At 31.3% G+C, this 19,540-nt stretch overlaps 1 protein-coding gene across 2 annotated transcripts; it reads right to left on the bottom strand.

Moving 5' to 3' along the window:
• Positions 1-1,185: 1,185 nt before the first annotated feature.
• LOC114395354 (uncharacterized protein At5g39865) lies at positions 1,186-6,705 on the bottom strand. Of its 2 annotated transcripts, none has more exons than XM_028357111.1 (2): positions 5,563-6,705; positions 1,186-1,411 (listed from the first exon to the last, which is right to left on the bottom strand). In XM_028357111.1, exons 1-2 carry the CDS (start codon positions 6,240-6,242, stop codon positions 1,402-1,404), a joined length of 690 nt encoding a protein of 229 aa, XP_028212912.1. In that variant the 5' UTR covers positions 6,243-6,705; the 3' UTR covers positions 1,186-1,401. The 2 variants fall into 2 exon arrangements, with proteins under 2 accessions (XP_028212912.1, XP_028212911.1); XM_028357110.1 differs by lacking the exon at positions 1,186-1,411 and adding an exon at positions 2,049-2,363.
• Between the last annotated feature and the right edge of the window lie 12,835 nt (positions 6,706-19,540).

The following is a 19,540-nucleotide window of genomic DNA, read 5'->3' as shown; positions in this document are numbered from 1 at the left end:
AAAAAAATTAAAGGACAATTTATATGTATTTATAGGAATTAAAAACTTAAGTCTAAAAATAAAAATTAATAGCCTACCTTTTGTCTTTGAAAACTAATTTTTAAGATAAAAAATTAATTTCTCAAAACTAATTTTAAAATAATATATATATATATATATTTTATAATAGAATGGAAAAAGGATGCGTGATTCAAATGTAATACAGTTCAGTTTTACTATATATAAAAAAAGGTGAAACGGGAAACAAAACACATTTCTTGTCATGTTGTCTATGGACCAAATTATTATGCCCATATTTTTGTCGATAACTATTTTTTTCGTAAAAATTAAAGATAATAATTATGTATCCAAGAACTATTAATTGGCTCTTATCTATGACACTGTAAGTATTTTAAGCCTTATTGACAACAAATTCACAATAATCTTGTATAGACATCCCATAAAAAAAATAGGCCTATACTCCCCAATTCCTTGAGGGTTTTCTTTCTTCCATATCAAAACAATAAATGATGGGTTTGCACCCCTAGGCAAAATACCATTTTGATGAAACTCATTGATTGCCTTTACAATATCATCCTCTTGAGTGCATTCCAACATGCCTTGACTATTAAATTAAAATTATAACCATAAACAACTCACATCTTATTCACTAAACTAAGTTAAGCCCTTGATCAATAACTAATTTGTTTAATAACTTCCCAAGAATATTTAAACACATGCGCTAGTGGACGGATTCCTTGAACCTAAATTATCTATTAAGTCCTATAATGGAATTTGTTAAGTCCTATATTGAAACACTAATTTCTTAAAATTGAGGTCAGACACTAAAGTAAAAAATCTTTTTTTTTTATTTACACAAAAATCTCGACGAACATTTAGCGCAATTCTTTGATTTCCCTCATAATAAATTGATTTTCTAATTTAGGTTAATGGTTATAAAATTATGAAATAAAAAGTTTCATAACAAAAGTAATAAATTTTTTTGGCTAAAATTTATTTTTAATCCCTCTATAATGTTGAATTCACAATTTTATTCCCCCATTTCAAAATCTAGACATATTGTTCAACCCTCACTTGACCATCCATGGTTAAATGTTGAATATGATGTGGACCATGGTGTTGTGATTTCTTGGATAATGTCATTCACAACTTCTGCACGTAATGGACGTTTTGAAGAGGTTATGGTTGTGTTAATCAAATGGGATGATATTAATAAAGTTCATAATAATACAATAAGAATATTTAGATTAAAGATAATACTGGATTAGAACATTTAATAACTTGAAACTTTTTTAATTACATCAATTTTTTTTTATAAAAAAAACTGCAAGATAAACACGGAGAACACCATTAAGCTCCAAAACATTGAAGCTACCAAGGATTATAAAGGCTTTTCCAACTTCAGCAATATCTGTAAATAACATCAAGAATGCTGATAGGTTGAGTGTGAACAAACCCTGTTAACTAAAGCATATTGAATAATTAAGTGTACTTCCTTATTGTTAAAAACAAAATTTTGTAGAATATTAATTGAGGGGGGGAATACAAGAATTAAGAAAATAATAATAATAATAATGGTTCAAGAAAGCTGGGTTGCGATAGTGATTCAATAAATAAATAAATAATAGCAAATGATGTTATACAATGTTGTTTAACTTGTGTTTGACCTTTTTTTTATTCTAAGCAAAACAACTCGTGACTTTGCTCATTTTGATATTGGTGTAGGTATAGTAGAAAGATAATAAAGAGGGGGTAAATTAGTTACAAACATTGATGGGTTGAAAAAAAAAACAGAATAAAAAGAAAGGTGTCAAGAGGAATATTGCAAAACATATCCTAAAAATGTTGCTTGAGGTTGAAAATTAATTTCAACATGCAAATAAAACCGTAAGAAATCTTGTTTAATGATTGCAACTACAAAAAGGCTAAATTATGAATGCATGTATACAAGACTTGGAGAAGAGTTATACATGACGCATATTACCTTTTCATGAGAAAAAAGATCCCTACACAAATTCTGGTAAGAACTAAACCTATGCACTTATTCATTGACAAGAAGGAAGGAGTGCAGCTGAATTGATTAAGTCTGATGCAATGAGTTATTATAAATTTTTTAGTACCTATTTTCAATTTCTACGAATAAAAAAAAATTCACTCACGACACATTTCACCCATGTATGTCATTTGTTGTTATAATAAGTGTACAAAAGGTATTATATATATGTCAGTTCGTTGTGCTTTCATAAACTTTCTTCACTATGTTTTCCACCCTTCTTATGCACCCAATATCAAGATCTTCCTAAACAAAAAACGTCGTCTTGATGATCCTTTTTCACAAGTCATTTTCTTTTCTCCATTCAAATCTACAAAGAATCATGGCACATATTAAACCTTGATCAATTGACATTTTTTTACCATGACTTTAGTAGAATCATGTTTTTAAATACATATAGGAAAGGGGAGAGAACAAATGATTCAAGTAAGCCATCAATATGTTTATGGACCCATGTTATGTCTAACAATTGATCCATAGCATAGGTTTCGGCCATAAGTTATCATCTTATGATAGTATTGGTATAATGTTGAAGGCCTAAACTAAATTGCACACTTTTTCCTTTTCCTCAAGGAGAGGTCACAGTTTCATTCCAAGATGTTTCCTTAGAACTTGGATTTTCCATTAATGTCTTAGGGTCAATTGGCTAGCTCAATCATTGCTCGCTAAGATCTAATTTGTGTATTAGGAGTAGTGTTACCAAAAGAACGTATGAAAAAAATTATTATTAATTTAAATATACGCTTTGAGAACTTTCTATGTATGAAGCAGTATTATTGCATGTGCTGAAACTCACACTGTGAGAATGATTTGGGCCTTTTATTGTTAGATATGTCAAATTCTTGAGTTCCCTCGGTATATTTACTCAGTTAGAATATTAATATGACTAATTCATTTTTACCAATTACGCACATATAAATGAGTTTCATAATGCTTGTTTAAATTAAGTGGCATGGTTTTTTTACATTTCAATTGATAATTATAAATTAATAACTACCAAGTTTTGTTACCAAAAAAAAAAAAACCTACCTAGTTTATATACGTGCATTACGACAAAGCTGAAATAAAGTAATCAAATGCTCAGTACAAAAAAGTAATAAAATGTTCTTAATGTCCTTATTGATAAAGTGATATAATAATTAAGAATGTAAAAATATATTCCATTAATCTATTCTATAAGCATTATTAAGTTTTGATAGACATTGTCAATGGATTCACATGTTCTTGTAAACAAAAAAGTTCACATGTTAAATGATCGACAAAAGTTAGAAGTAAAACAGTAAATTATTTAACAATTTGTTACATGATAACTCATCGTATATGCAAATATGCGATGGTACATATCATGAACACAAGATATATGCACAACTATTCTAGTGAAGCAATAAAATTATTTTGTTTTGGGCACAATTATAATTGATTTAATGCTTTTTTTTTTTTACTTTAATGCATTGGTAACATGATAATGAATTTTTTAAAATTTTCTTTTATACTCTAAAATCTCAATTCATGGCTATACCACATCTTCTACTAAGGTTAATAACCATAGGAAAAAAAAGTCTACATATTAATTAGACATATAAAAATATATCAAATGGCTAGAGAAAGATATACACATGAATCTGACAAGACCAGTTAATAATATCATCTGTATACCCATCTTTAACCCTTGTTTGTTTTTGTTGAAATAGAATGAAAGGAAATAAAAAACAGAAAAATAGAATAAAAATACTAATTTTTATTATTTGTATGAGAGTAAAAAACTAGACATATTAGAAAACATTTCTCCCCTCCGAAGGCAGACTTGTATGTAATTGAGGGTGAACAAATACACTGCCTCATTTTAATAAAGTTACATATTTGTGTGTCAAAACTTTATGTTATGCACGCTTTAATCTTATGTGTTGGTATCCCTCAATTATTTTTACGTGAAAATAAATAAATGCATTCTTTGTTTTAATATTTTTACATCTTATTTTTATATGTTTAAACTTTTTTTTCACTTTTTTATATATTTATTATTAATATATTTACATATTGATTTATTAAATTTATTTTTCTAAATAAATTTCATTAGCCCCGAGTCCTAGATCGCACTGCTCCCGTCCCCCCTAAAATTGGAATAATATAAAAAAATTATAAATAATTTTTGTTAAGAAAAAATATTAGATAAAAAATAACATTTTTTAATTATCATAAAAATATTTTTGTGTAATTTTTTTCTTTTCACTCTCTTCTCCATTTACATTTATCCAAATAAGCATTGAAAATATTCATAAAATTTATCATTAAACTAATTGATAAAAAAATGTGACATAAAAAGACACGTTTATATAACCTTTTTCTTTCATGGAAAAAATATTAGTTTTTATCTAAATATCAGTTTAATTAAAATTAAAACAAATAATATAATAATTAAAGTAAATAATGTAATATTAAATAAGCCAATAAATGAGAACTTTATTCTTTAAAAACAAGTGATAACTTTATTAAAATATTTAGGTCAAAGATAAAAAATTAAATGCTAAAAAATATTATAAATAGTAAAATAAATTTGTTTATGGAAATCAATCCACTAGGGTCAGTCTAATGGTAGGGGTTGTATACTTTGTTTGTATAATTTGTTTACAGAATACCGGTATTTTAGTTAAATACATTTACAAACTAATTAAATACTTCATAAGTTAACTGAAATAACATACTAAGTACACACATCATAACCCACTAAGGTCTGACGCAATAGTGAAGAGTTTGGATAATAGGTATAGAATCTGTCATCATTATACATAAAAAGATACACATCATGTCAAATGATAAATCTAGTATAACTTATAGTAAACCAATTAGTCTACATATTTTATTTTTTGGTGCACTCTTTTTTAGTCTTTACTGTTTTTGTTGTACTAATTAATGTACATATAATGCTGAAGTACCTATTCTTAGTTTCTAAGCCCACCTCATTACACTCGTTGATTTCAAATACACACTTTATCTAAACCCAAACTTAGGTTAGAACTTCGAAATCATTTCTCATTTGATTATCAATTGTTTACTTTTGACCAATAAAGATGACAATCCAAAAACATACTAAAGCCAAGACCACAATTTTTCTTTTGAGGAAAAACATAGCATATCTTGTAAAAATGTACATAACCAAATAATATATACATAAGGAAAAAGACAGAATGTAATTAACTTAGAATTGACAAGTTAACCAACCAACATGGCCTTTAAGTGAGCTAAAAAAATCCCAATTCAGAGGCAGAAAACTCACATTCCATTGATCTAGACCTCTTGGGCCTACACATTTCTGACAAGCCCATAAAACTATAAAACTTAATAACCCAAAAAATCTACATATAAATGTTTTTAAAAAAAATTGTTATTATTATTTTTTAGGGTCCCCACTCACTCACACTTGGACGAGAAAAGGATAATCATGAATCACGAGAGAGAGAAAGAGAAAAGAAGGTACAGGTGCACATGGTCAACAAGTACAAGAGATGCACCTGATCAGGCCACTCTCGTTGCAAGCCGCACACGTCTTGAACCCACCTTTCTCCGCGTACACCTTGCGAGCACCGGAACACTCCCCGCATAGCACGAACCTATGATCGTCGCACACGTGGCACACGCGGAGGTGGGAATCCACTGCGGGCAAGCCCTCGAGAAGCTTCTTGAGCTCGCCACTCTCGTGCAGCCACCTCAACTCCTCGGCCCCACCAATGTACCTTCCGTCAATGAAGACACGTGGCAGGGTCAACCCGGATTTGCGACCCGTGACCCGACGGAGCTCCGAGAGAAAACCCGAGTCCATGGACAGGTCGCGCTCGTCCAGCGCGACGCGGAACCCGCGCAGGATGGAACGCACCTTTTTGCAGTCCTCGAACGTGGCGCGGACCACGCGCAGGCTCGTGAAGTAGAGCACCACGCGTTGCTCCGAGCGGGGAATGGACGGCGGAGGGTGCGGTTGGGAGGCGCGTGGGGGGTCCTCATGGGCGCGTGAGGCAAGTTTGGGGTGAGTTGACCGGGCGCGGAGGAGCGAGTTGGCGAGTGTGACTCGGTGGAAGATGGAGGGTTTGGGTTTGGTGGTGGTGGTGGAGGGTTCATCTAAGAAGAGGGTTTGAATGTCTTTGAAAGAAGAACATGAGAATGGGGAAGAACGAGGTTTGTTCCAAGGTTGCAACATTGAAAATGGGAACTAAAATAGAACAAAAGGTTGTTTCTTTTTATTTTTGGGTTTTTTCTTTAAAAAAAGTTTGAAGGGGAAAGGTGGGGTTTTTGGAGGAAGAAAGAACTAGAAGTGGGGGGTGTTGGATTTTGTTTTGTTAGTTAGTTTGGGATAAAGGGTAAGATTTAGTTGTTCAAAGTTTGGATTTTGGTGATTGACGAAGGAGATGGAGAAGTGGGGGATGTTGCATTTTGAGAGAAGTGAAGGGGGTAAGGAGTGAGTGAAAGAGGAAATAGTGTGCAAAGGGGGGAAGAGTGGAGAGGGAGATTGTGGTGGTGGTGGTTAAGGTAGTTGAGGGGTTGGTTTATTTTGCTTTTAGAGGAGGTTTACGAGGGAAAAGGGATGGATTGGGAGAGATTGAGATGGCCTTATTAAATGAGGTAATTATGGTGGCAATTCTCGTTCTGTGAGTTTTGAAAAACAAAAGTATATAAAGAAGTCTTAAGTTTGAGTGGCATTAGATCTTTTAAGTAAGATTTTATATTTGAGACTTTTTAAAAAATAAAAGTATATAATAAATCCTAATTACTAATTGCAGTCGGCACATGTTACAGAAGCAGTTATGTCTTTGTCACCTTATTATTAAGTACACATATTAGTTTGGCATAGTGAAGGAGCTTCCATTTATTGCACATGTCTCTATCACCATATGAGAAGCGGTTTATATTAGGATAAAACTTGGATAAGAGTAATTTTTCTATGTCCAAATACCATCATCGACTATGAAGAATTCGTATGATCGAGTATCGACTATGTGATATACTATCATGGATTTTCTATGAACAATTCATACAATTAAGTATGGACTATGTGGTATACCATCATTGACAGTTTTTAACTAGTTAGGTGTCTGATTTGCAAATCTCTATGCAACAACGAAGACTGGATTAGCCATTGAATTTGGTTATAATGTAACTAAAAGAATAATATAAATGCAAGCAGAATTAGAGAATGAGATAAAATATAACTGGTGGGCATTAAAATAAAAACAAAATGCAAATAAAAAACTACGAATTGCGGCAGAGTGAAGTGAAATTGGCCATAAAGGATAGTTCATCAATACTCGAGAATGACTTTGGGAGGGTGATGTTTTGAAGCTACAAAGCCCATTTGCTCATTAATTGCACAGATCAACACTTGCTTGCACCATCCTCTCTACCAGCAGACACTGGCAGCCCAACCAACACCAATTAGGACAGCATTGATGCTTCCTTTTGTTATTATAATCATATTTTACTATTGTAAGTTTGAATAAGAGAAAATAAATAAAAATAAATGAGTGGGTACTAAGTATTACTAGTGTAGTACTACATAATATCACCAATGAATCTAGCTTTGTTGTTATAAATCACATGATAGTTAAGTTGAATTCCTATAGATTAAAAAAAATACAACATCCTTTAATTGGTACAAAATTATTTTAATTTAATTAATAATTTTTATATTGAGAATTAAATATACAACAATATTAAATACTCAAAAAAAGTATGGTAGATGACAATCTTAGGTCAAGCATAATTAGTTATACTTATTCCCTGATAACAAGAATAATAATACTATATAGGACTTGTAAAAGGGCAAGAGAATTCTTCATGTGATCACTTGGGCCATACGCAATTATAACTAGATCAAGGAACGAGGCATGCTTGAAAGTACATCATCAATGGCTTCCAAAAGCTAAAGGTTTTGATCCACAAACACCAAGTGGGTGGATACTGAAAAGTTTCACATGGTAAGAAAAGCGAAAGAGAGGGAGGGAAGGATCCAAGATGGTTAACACTCTAAGAGCTAAGTCCAAACCACATGCAATGTTGTGACTTATCTAACATTTGAACAATCTAGATGCCACTCTTTTCTTTTCTTTTTCACTCATGTGAACCAATATTGGGTTTTTCTTGATTGGGGTGCAGCATTTCTTTCCATCACACATTGCTAGCCTTGACTCAGTGACTTGTTACTCTGACCACTCAGGCACCCTTATGTTTTGACATTTAAATAAACATTTCACACTCACTACCACATTAGTACTCAGAACCGTGAGAAAATCTGTCTCGCACTATTGACTACACCCTGATTTGGTGTTTAGTATCACAGGCTGGCTGCAAGTGGAGTTTATAGGATTCCATCGCATCATTTTTTTAATCACTAACAAAGATGTGCCCTGGCTAAAAAAAACCCTGCTAGAGACCTACCCATTAAAAAGAATAGCTTAAGGACTTACTAGAAAATTTCTAAATAATTTAAGGACCAATTTCTTGTGTTGTTTTTTTTTTCTATGTGGGCAACAACAGAAGATACCAATTCCTTATAAATAAATTTATAATACATGTGTTCCACTCCAGCCCCATGTTCCTGTATCAGTCATCCACTTCAAAAGCTTACTGTAAAGTAGGCTAATTCTAGTATCCGTTATATCCTTGGCTAACTTAATACAAAATTCTTTTTAAAGTAGCACATTTTATTTGCCAAAAAACCATAGTATGACCACAACATTGACATCATGGCTGTGTTCTCTGAATCAGACTTTTGGCACTTAACACAACACACAATGTTTTCCATAAGGACCATATTACCTACCCGACACCCAGCAAAAAAACACCCTTACTACTTGCAGTCCACCGCAGCACCAATCAATTTTGTGGCAAACTTATACGACACTAATACTTATATTTACGGCAGCAAACTTATTACTAATTTAATTTTAAAATTACAATTCAAACATAAATAACATGAGTTGTAACAAAAATACATTGTGTTTGTTACCACAAAAACTAGGAGAGGTGAAAGTTGGTTGGGATGAAAAAACTTATATTGCATTATACTTATATTTACAGCAACAAAGTATTTTTTTTATATATTGAGTTGTATTACTAGCTTAATTTTAAAATAATTATTCAAATATAAATTATATCACTTTAAAATCAATTATAACAAAAAAATAATAATTTTACATCATAGACATTAATGTTGTGTTTGTTACCGTTGAAATTAGGAGAGGTGAAAATTGATTGAGATGAAAAACATTGAAAGTGAAAAGGTGCATGCCTTTATTATGTTGAAATTTTAGGAGATTCTTATAAAATATCAATAACTAAGAGGAACACATTATTTTATATTATCAAGAAGGTTTTTAAAAATTTATGGATTCATAATGATTAATCAAATAAACGCAGCATACTCTGAATCCGTAGGTAATCGGTGACTTCATAATTCTTATCTCAGCCGGAACCTTTTTATTCTTTAATAGGACCTTCGTTCAGATGGGAGAAGAGGAAATTATATGTGATAGCTCGGTATACTGGGGATCATAGTCATCTTATATTGTGTTAACCTGATAGAGTTTTCATTATTTTCTAATGGACCAACATGAGATCTGTCCATTTAAGTTCATATCATTTTATTTAATTGTTTAACAAGTTTACTTAATTTAATCACATAAAATAAAATTCACTAATCATAAATAATTAATATAATTATCTTATAATATTAGTCCACATTAATTATTGAAATAAAAAATTCCATCATGTTACACTTAAAGTAGGTTGAAAGAGGTGAATTGGTAGTGAATCCTACGTTAACAAACCTTCATCTCAAATTGAGATGAAACAAGGTAAAAGTGTGGAAGGAAGAAGCTTTTTTTGTGTGGTCAAAATTGTCCCCATGATGTTTGTTTGTAAATTTTTACTTTATTTTAGCTCTGTTGCATTTTGTTTTTTAAAAACATAACATATTATGCTTGCATGCATAATCAATTATGTTACATTGTGATAAATAATTGATTATGAATGCAAGCATAATTGATTATACTAGGCATAATCAGTTATACTCGCTAGCATAATCAATTATGATATGTTTTTTAAAATAAAATAGTAGCATGATGTTGTGATGATTTTGTACGAACTCTGTTAAATTTGATAATTCATTATAAATTGGAGCTACTGTCAATGGTAAAACAGGTATGAGCTTTTTTACAATTTTTCTTTTAAAAAAAATTTAGTTATCCATTTAATTCTTTTTTTATTCTTACTTAATTGACTACTTTAATTTAAATCTTTTATCCTTATTACACTTTTTTTTTATCTCAATCAAACAATCTTATTTTCCATTTTCTTTCAACCCTCTTTGATCCCTTTTCATTCTTTTTCATTTCTCACACTTACAAAACTTGAACATAAATCAAATTATATTGAAAATATTCGAACCTAGAAAATTAATTAACCAAATAGAAAAAGAGAGAGAAAAAGAGAAAGAAAAAGATACATGCAATATTATCCAATCATAAACCACATGCAGATTGTTGACTTGATAATAACCACCCTACAAGTCAACACCAAAACTTGTTTCTAACTGGTTCTTAGTGTAAAATCTTTGACATTCACATATCAAACCTTGAAAGCAAATACTATCCTTTTCAGAAAAAAAGTGATATTTGCACCATAATGACATGTCCACATATAAGACAGATCAGTACTGCTGCTGCACGGCGGCATTGTGGAGGCTCGAAGTAGCTAAGGATTCTTGCAGGGCATGTCAGCAGGAAGGCAATGATGGACATGCCAAAGAGTAGGCAATTAACCTGAAAGAAGATTTTGACCATGTTGTCAAGGGCGGAAATGGATCCTCTCCATTTCTTTTTAACTCCATTTCATAAGCTTTTAAGATAATGAATAAAATATAGATGATATGCACCTTAAGAGGTAACATTTATTATCTCAAAAGTTTAGTAACGAAAGAAATGGAGAAAAAAGGAAATGGAGAGAATCCAAACTCGTCATGGACTTTAGAATCAGTGATAACTTGAACCTTGTCAAGGGATGTAGATTCAAACATAACTTTAACCTTGTCAAGGGACTTGGAATCACTCAGACATCACTGTATATAACAAGAACAGAATGAGTGAATGACCCAGGAAATCTCAAAAAGGTAAATTCTAATAATAAAAAAAAACAAAGGCAACAAATATATCATTTATAGGCAGCGAGTGATTATTTTTACTTTTTTCAGATTACTAGGAAGTTGTAAATGGTATAGTGGTGCTATGATGTGGTCTCATTGTCCGTTTCCTATCTTGAAGCTTCTTCAACTGGATGCTGATAAAATAAAATTAAAACTCACTAGAATAAACCTCTACTGCAGTCATTAATTAATGCCAGTTATAAAATGTAGTGAGAAGGGGCTAAAGTGAATGGTATACATTTTGTAACATTTTTCAAAATTGGAAAGTAAAGTGAAAGTTTTATAAAATTAAGAACTGAAGATACCAAACACTTGCAAACTCAATGAGCAAAATGCAGTACTCTGTCATTCTTTGGAGAAAATCATGCATTGTGTGAAAAATCAGAAAACACATTCCAGGAAGGTATTCTTACAACACCTACACTATTAATTAACCTAAAACAATCTATAGCAAAAGCTCTCACTTACCAGTTACCATGCATTATATTTTCTTAAATTTCATGTAACAAATTAGGCATACTTTCCTTTAAATGTTGCAGACGAATTTCATTAACACACAGGACATCTTTAATTGGATTTTCATGCTAAACTCTAAGACAGTAACTGTGATTTACATTTGGGCAAAAAGAGAGGATATTGAAAACATAACAGAACCAACAATTATTCATGGTAGCGAAGTAGAAACCCAGAGAGACTGATCAAGCTATTATTATGGAAACAAAAGAACTGAAATTAATGTACCACATTTTTATTAATTGATGATATAGAAACAAACATAAAAGGAAAGAATCGGAAAAAGAAGCAAAAAGAAAGAAAGAAGCATATATATTTATAAAAGAAATTAACGATGGAGATTAAAATAGCACATGCATGTTAACAGTAATTAATTGATAATAGAGGAAGAATGATGGATGGGATGGAGAAGGAGAAGAATACCGTTTGATTTGCACAGAGATAGCAAGAGCTGTAAGAATTAATGTCTCATGTGAGAGACATGTGACTTATGTAGGGACTAATAAGTAAATAATTAACGATTAAGAGCTAAATTGTAATTAGGCTTAATAGGAGAAATTTCTAGGGTTAACTGCTACTTAATGGGAGTAGTGGTTATAAAAGGGGCTTAATATCCACTAACGTGAAATAAGGTCCCCTTCCTGATCAGAAAGTGTTCTCTCTCACCCATAGTCATCACGAACGGAAAGAGGCAGAAAAGAAAGGCTTAAGGAAGTGAAATTTTATTTCTCTCATCTTTCAAGGAAATCAAAGTGCACTGGAGAGAAGTTCCTATGGAGAAAGGTACAAGTCTTCCTATGAAGAAAGATACACATCATTATCTATTGTTGTTTATTGGTTGTTTGTGAGAACCATAAGTTTCAAGATCCTGTTGTTTCCTATCATTGATAGTCTAGGAAACCCCTTAAGAATTTTTACATGTGGTATCAGAGCATGTGTTATGAAATTTATGATTCTCCAAGAATGATTTAATTTCTCTCAATTATACATGAACCCTAATTATGAAATTTAGGGATAATTTATCTTCTTTCAATTATGTATGAACCCTAATTATGAAATTTAGGGATAATTCAATTTCTCTCAATTATGCATAAATCCTAATTATGAAATTTAGGAATTTTATTTTCCGCTGCATGTATTGTTTTATTGGAAATATTTTTATTATTATTGAATACCAATTTTTGGAGAAAGATTATTTGAAAACTTATAATTATGGGAGAGAAAGCTGCACGACATGTATATATTAAATTTTGAGAAAGTTTTTACTTCTAATGGTGAAAGAAAGGAAGCGTGCCTAAACTTAAAGATTCAATTTCAATTTTGAAGAGCTGCGCAGGTACGTTTGTTGCAGGAAGAATATGAAATTTTGGAAATTGCTATTTGCAACCTTATGTTTGTTATTTCCAATCCCACTTGATCTTTTTTTTTCCCGAAAAATTATTGTTGAACGTGATTAAAGGATTGAAAATTTATGTTCTGTAATTAAATTAATGTGAATGTTTTGCAATTATTGGTAGCAGTAAATATATGTATATGATACATATTTGCTTGAACGTGTTTGAATGCAAAAATACAAATAAATGCAAATATTATTTGATGGTCTGGAATGAAATTAATAGAATGGTTATGAATTGTTAATAGCAATAAGTATATGCAGGTCATACATATTTGGTTGGAATTAAATGTATGTTGAATTTGTTAGTCACCAAAGTGGTCAAATTTGTAAGGTTATTTAATTCCAAATTAATGATTATTTCAATTATACTTGGTTGGAATTAAATGTATGTTGAATTTGTTAGTCACCAAAGTGGCCAAATTTGTAAGGTTACTCATAGAATAATGGATGCTAAATTATATGGTTATTGGTTTATGGGTAATTGAAATTCATTGTTATAAGGCATTTATGGATCGCCCAAAGGTTGATTAGTTGTTCTTATAATTAATGAATATAATTGTAGGCGATTTGTATGTATCATTAGTTTTATTTATATGCCCAAAGGAAATAGATACTACTAATTGGTGCATATTTAATTGCCAAATAATGTTAAAATTTTATTAGCATCATTATGTTTGTATGTTGTGTGTTGATGTATCACCCAAAGGAGAACATCAATATACATTGACTGTTATCTGAATGAATCATATGTGTGACATGTATTTTATGTCTCAAAACACTTATGTGAATTTTATTATGTAATACATGTTTTGAATTCATTGGATTCTTATGTATCATCCGAGCCAATTTTAATGGGCTTAACTTCTCTGACTGAAATGAGCAAGTCCAATTTCACCTCGGTGTTTTGGATCATGATCTTGATATGTTGGAAGAGAAGTTTGTTACTATTATTGATGTTAGTAGCAATGAAGAGAAAGTTCATTATTAAACTTGGGAAAGATCTAACAGACTCATCCTAATGTTAATGAGAATGACTATTGCAGACAGTATTAAGACAACTCTCCCTAAAATTGAAAGTGCTAAAAAGTTTATGTGATTAGTGGGAGAGTGCTCTCAAACAGCTGATAAGTCTGTTGCTGGGACATTAATGAGTACATTGACCACCATGAAGTTTGATGGTTCACGTACTATGTATGAACATGTCATTGAAATGACAAACATTGCAGCAAGACTTAAGACCTTGGGAATATAATGGTTGTGAATGAGAACTTTCTTGTTTAGTTTATTCTAAACTCATTATCGTCTGAGTTTGGCCTATTCTAAATGAACTATAATACCATGAAAGATAAATGGAATATGCATGAATTGCACAGTATGTTAGTTCAGGAAGAAACGAGGCTTAAGAATCAAGGAAGTCACTTAGTCCATTATGTTAGCCACCAAGGGAATCAAGGAGCTTGAAAAGAAATTTATGAAGAAGCATGATAAAGGCAAATGGTCATTAAAGAACAATGACGACTCTTTGCAAATCCAGAAGAAAGGTATTAAAGGACAATAATTGTCAATTTTGTGAAATTAAGATATTTCCAAAAAAAAAAAAAAGGATTGCCTAAAGTGTAAGTCTTGGTTCGAAAAGAATGGTGAGCTTAATGCTCATGTATGTTTTGAATCAAACTTAACTGTAGTTTTCCATGATACATGATGGATTAATTCTGGATGTATGACTCATGTTTCTAACATTATGCAGAGATTCCTTACCATGCAAACCATAAGTTCAAATGAGAAGTTCGTTTTTCATGGGAAATGGAGTGAAAGCTCTAGTGGGAACAGTTGAGACTTAGTGTTTAAAACTCGACACTAGACTTCGTTTAGATTTATTGGAAACTCCTTATGTACCTAGTTTATCTAGGAATTTAGTTTCATTATCTAAACTTGATGTTACTGCATACTCTTTTAATTTTGGTAATGGATGATTCAATTTATTTAAGCATAATCATCTCATTGGTACTGGTATTCTTGTGATGGTTTATATAAATTGGAAATAGTCAGTTTGTATGCTGAAACTGTTTTAACTCTGCATCATAATGTTGGCACTAAACATAGTTTAGTGAATGAACGATCTGCTTTCTTGTGGCATAAACATTTAGGTCACATTTCTAGAGAAAGGATGGAAAGATTAATAAAGAATGAAATTCTTGCTTATCTAGATTTTACGGATCTAAATATTTGTGTGGGTTGTATTAAGGGAAAACAAGCAAAACATACAAAGAAAGGAGATACAAGAAGCACTCAGCTTCTTGAAATTGTGCATACTGATATTTGTGGACCTTTTGATGTTAGTTCTTTCGGAAAGGAAAGATACTTTATCACCATTATTGATGATTATTCGCGTTACGGTTATGTCTACTTACTGCCCGAGATTTCTTAGGCAATGGATGCCTTAGAAATTTACTACAATGAAGTAAAAGGGCAATTAGACATAAATGTGAAAATTATTAGATATGATAGAGGTGATGAGTATTACGGAAGATATGATGAAACTGGGCAACACCCAGGTCCATTTGCTAAGCTTGTTCAGAAACATGCATTTGTGTGCAATACACAATTCCCGGTACACCACAACAAAATGGTGTATCAGAAAGGCGTAATAAAACTTTAATGGATGTGGTTAGGAGTATGTTAATCAATTAGACTTTACCCGTATCTTTGTAGATGTATGCCTTGAAAACTGCCATGTATTTGTTGAACAGGGTTCCTAGTAAGGCAGTTCCAAAGACATCTTTTGAACTATGGACAAATAGGATACCTAGTATAAGGCACCTGCATGTTTGGGGTTGCCAGGCAGAAATAAGGATTTATAATCCGCAAGAAAGAAAATTGGATGCAAGAACAATCAGTGGATATTTCATTGGTTATCCAGAAAAGTTAAAAGGGTATATGTTTTATTGTTCTAATCATAGTATGAGAATTGTCAAAACTGGAAATGCAAGGTTCATTGGAAATGATGAAATCAGTGGGAGTACAGTTCCACAAGAAATGAAAATTAAAGAAGTTAGAGTGTAAGTCCTTTTAGCTTATGCCTCTAACAATAAGGTGATTGCTCCTTGAGTTATTGCTACAAAATTAATGAAGAGGAGCAACACAATAATGAACCCATGATGTATAATGAACCTATTATGGAGGAACCACAAGAAGTAGCATTAATAAGGTCTCAAAGAGAAAAGGAGACCAGCTATTTCGAACGATTATGTGGTATACCTACATGAAACATAAACAAACTTAAGCATTAATGATAATGATCCAGTTTTGTTTTCACAAGTTGTAAGTTGTGATAGTTCTGAGAAGTGGTTAAATGTCATGAAAGAATAGATAAATTCCATGAAACATAATGGAGTTTGGGACCTTGTAGAATTATCAAAGGATTGTAAGAGAGTTGGTTGTGAGTGGGTCTTCAAGACTAAACGTGACTCTCATGGCAACCTTGAACGTTATAAGACTAGACTTGTTGCTAAGGGATTTACTCAGAAAGATGACATTGATTATAAAGAGACGTTTTCACCCGTCTCACGAAAGGATTCTTTTAGGATTATTATGACATTAGTAGCCCATTATGACTTGGAGCTACATCAGATGGATGTGAAAACTGTCTTTCTTAATGGAGATTTAGAGAAGAATGTTTATATGGACCAACCAATGGGGTTCTCAGTTGAAGAAAATGAACATATGGTGTGCATACTAAAGAAATCAATATACAGTCTTAAAGCAATTTTTCCGCCAATGGTATTTGAGGTTTAATGATACCATTATTTCCTTTAGATTTAAGGAAAATACTGTTTATCAGTGTAGGTATCTGAAGGTCAGTGGGAGTAAGGTTATTTTCTAATTCTGTATATTGATGATATCTTGCTTGCAGCAAATAATCTTGGTCTTCTTCATGAGACTAAGAAATTTCTCTCTAGAAACTTTGAAGTGAAAGATATGGGTGAGGTAAGTTATGTGATAGAGATATAAATATTCCATAATAGATCACAAGGATTGTTAGGCTTATCTCAGAAAGTATATATATCGATAAAGTGCTAGAGAGATTCAAGATGGAAAGGTGTTTAACATCGCCTATTCTAATTTAGAAATGAGACAGAGTTAGTCTCACACAATGTCCTAGAAATCATATGGAACGAAAACAAATGAAAGTAATTTTGTATGCATCAGTTGTTGTTGCATCTGAGAGCTGAATTTGTAGTATGTTTTGAGGCTACAATTCAGGCTAATTGGCTGTGGAACTTTATTTCAGGGCTTGGAATTGTCGACAGTATTGCTAGGCCGCTGAAAATGTATTGTGATAACTCCGCAACAATATTTTTGTAAGAACGACAAGTATTCTAAGGGTGCTAAGCATATGAAATTGAGGTACTTTGTCATGAAGGAAGAAGTTCAGAAACAAAGAGTGTCAATAGAACATATTAGCACAAACCTTATGATAGTTGACCCTTTGAATAAGGGATTATTGCCCAAGACATTATAGAACATATTGAAAGTATGGGCATTATTGTTATTGATGATCATTAAGTGTAATTTACCTTATGTAATTTTGCTGACACTCTGAGCTCAATTATGATATGTTTCTGATTACATGTTCTCTATGTTTGCATGCATGTTTGTGTTAGAGTAATGTTAACAGGTTTTGTCTTGAATTAAGACATTATGTTGGACCAATTATGTACTCCTAACTAATGGTCATATTAAGGAGAAGACTAATTTGTAGTACATGGAAGGGACTATATCGATTAGATGATGTACAACCGCCATGACTCGAATTGGTTCCTATTCTTAATCATGAAATTATGATGTACCCAGTGTATAGAATAATTTAGTCAATTTTTAATGCGCATTATGTTAGTTAATCTATTTATTTATTTAGTCCATAATGTCTATTAATGTCACATGAGCCAAGTGGGAGAATGTAAGAATTAATGTCTCATGTGAGAGACATGTGACTTATGTAGGGACTAATAAGTAAATAATTAACGATTAAGAGCTAAATTGTAATTAGGCTTAATAGGAGAAATTTCTAGGGTTAACTGCTACTTAATGGGAGTAGTGATTATAAAAGGGGCTTAATACCCACTAACGTGAAATAAGGTCCCCTTCCTGACCAGAAAGTGTTCTCTCTCACCCATAGCCATCACGAACGGAGAAAGGCAGAAAAGAAAGGCCTAAGGAAGTGAAATCTTATTTCTTTCCTCTTTCAAGGAAATTAAAGTGCACTGGAGAGAAGTTCCTATGGAGAAAGGTACAAGTCTTCCTATGGAGAAATGTACATATCATTATCTATTGTTGTTTATTGATTGTTTGTGAGAACCATAGGTTTCAAGATCATGTTGTTTCTTATCATTGATAGTCTAGGAAACCCCTTAAGAATTTTTACAAGAGCTTCACGATGCAGAACAACCTTTCACTGAAGCACAGAGTAATGAAAAAAAAAATTAAAATATATTTTTTATCCTCATAAATGTATAAATGTTTGAAATTTATGCCTATAAATTTTTTTAATATGTTTTGGTCCTCACAGAATTTTTATTTTTTTTTACACGAAGCAAGATTCAGACATTAATAATTTATTTTTTAAATAAATATTTAAACATAAATCATAGTCCTTTGAATTAATTTTAACCAAATATCAATTTTACATAATAAAAAATAACCTTAACAAGGTTTTTTGTGAAAATATTTTAAAAACTCAAATACATATCAAATTACATAAAAAATACATAAAATTAATGATATCTAAACATCTTTAAATATCAAACATGACATTAATTTTTATTTATTTTTTTCTTATCACATGATCCATTTGTATATTTATATTTTTTTTTCTCTCTGAATGTCATTTAACCTTAGATAAGTAGGTATTCATGTATTTTTTCCCAGCAATTAATCACATTGGTCAATTCGAATATTGGCACTTTCTGTAAGTTAATTATTATATTCCAATCCTTGTTGAGAATCAATCCCATTTTTACTTTTTCTTGATAAATTTGTTAAAGTTTTAACACACCTATATAAACGGAGATTAAATTATTTTAGAAGTAATTATTGATAAAATTACTCTATTCTTTAAAAAAAAAACAGAAAACTCAATTCGTTTCGACATTAATAATACCATAAATACATTGTGGTATGCAATCAAAGACTTGGTGATCAACATCAATATTTACTTTTTTTGTAGTTAGATAATTTTATAATCAATATTGACTTATAATAAAAAAGTTATATATTATACTAAATATATTTTAATAAATATTATTAAAATTTTATAAACCCAATTTACTGAGTATTTTTTTTATAATTTGACTATTAAACTACTGCAATTTTACATTCTATGCACCTTTAC

The sequence above is a fragment of the Glycine soja genome, chromosome 18 (genome assembly GCF_004193775.1).
Source record: "Glycine soja cultivar W05 chromosome 18, ASM419377v2, whole genome shotgun sequence".
NCBI lineage: Eukaryota > Viridiplantae > Streptophyta > Magnoliopsida > Fabales > Fabaceae > Glycine > Glycine soja.
Note: the sequence above shows the minus strand (reverse complement) of the source record. Positions and strands in the feature narration are given on the sequence as shown.

Excerpts from the sequence above, each read along its gene's own strand:
- LOC114395354 (XM_028357110.1), bottom strand. The coding sequence starts at position 6,242 with ATGTTGCAACCTTGGAACAAACCTCGTTCTTCCCCATTCTCATGTTCT. Across the intron at positions 2,364-5,562 it reads AACGAGAGTGGCCTGATCAG|ATTTGAATGGAGAAAAGAAA; the intron begins GTGCATCTCTTG and ends GATTCTTTGTAG.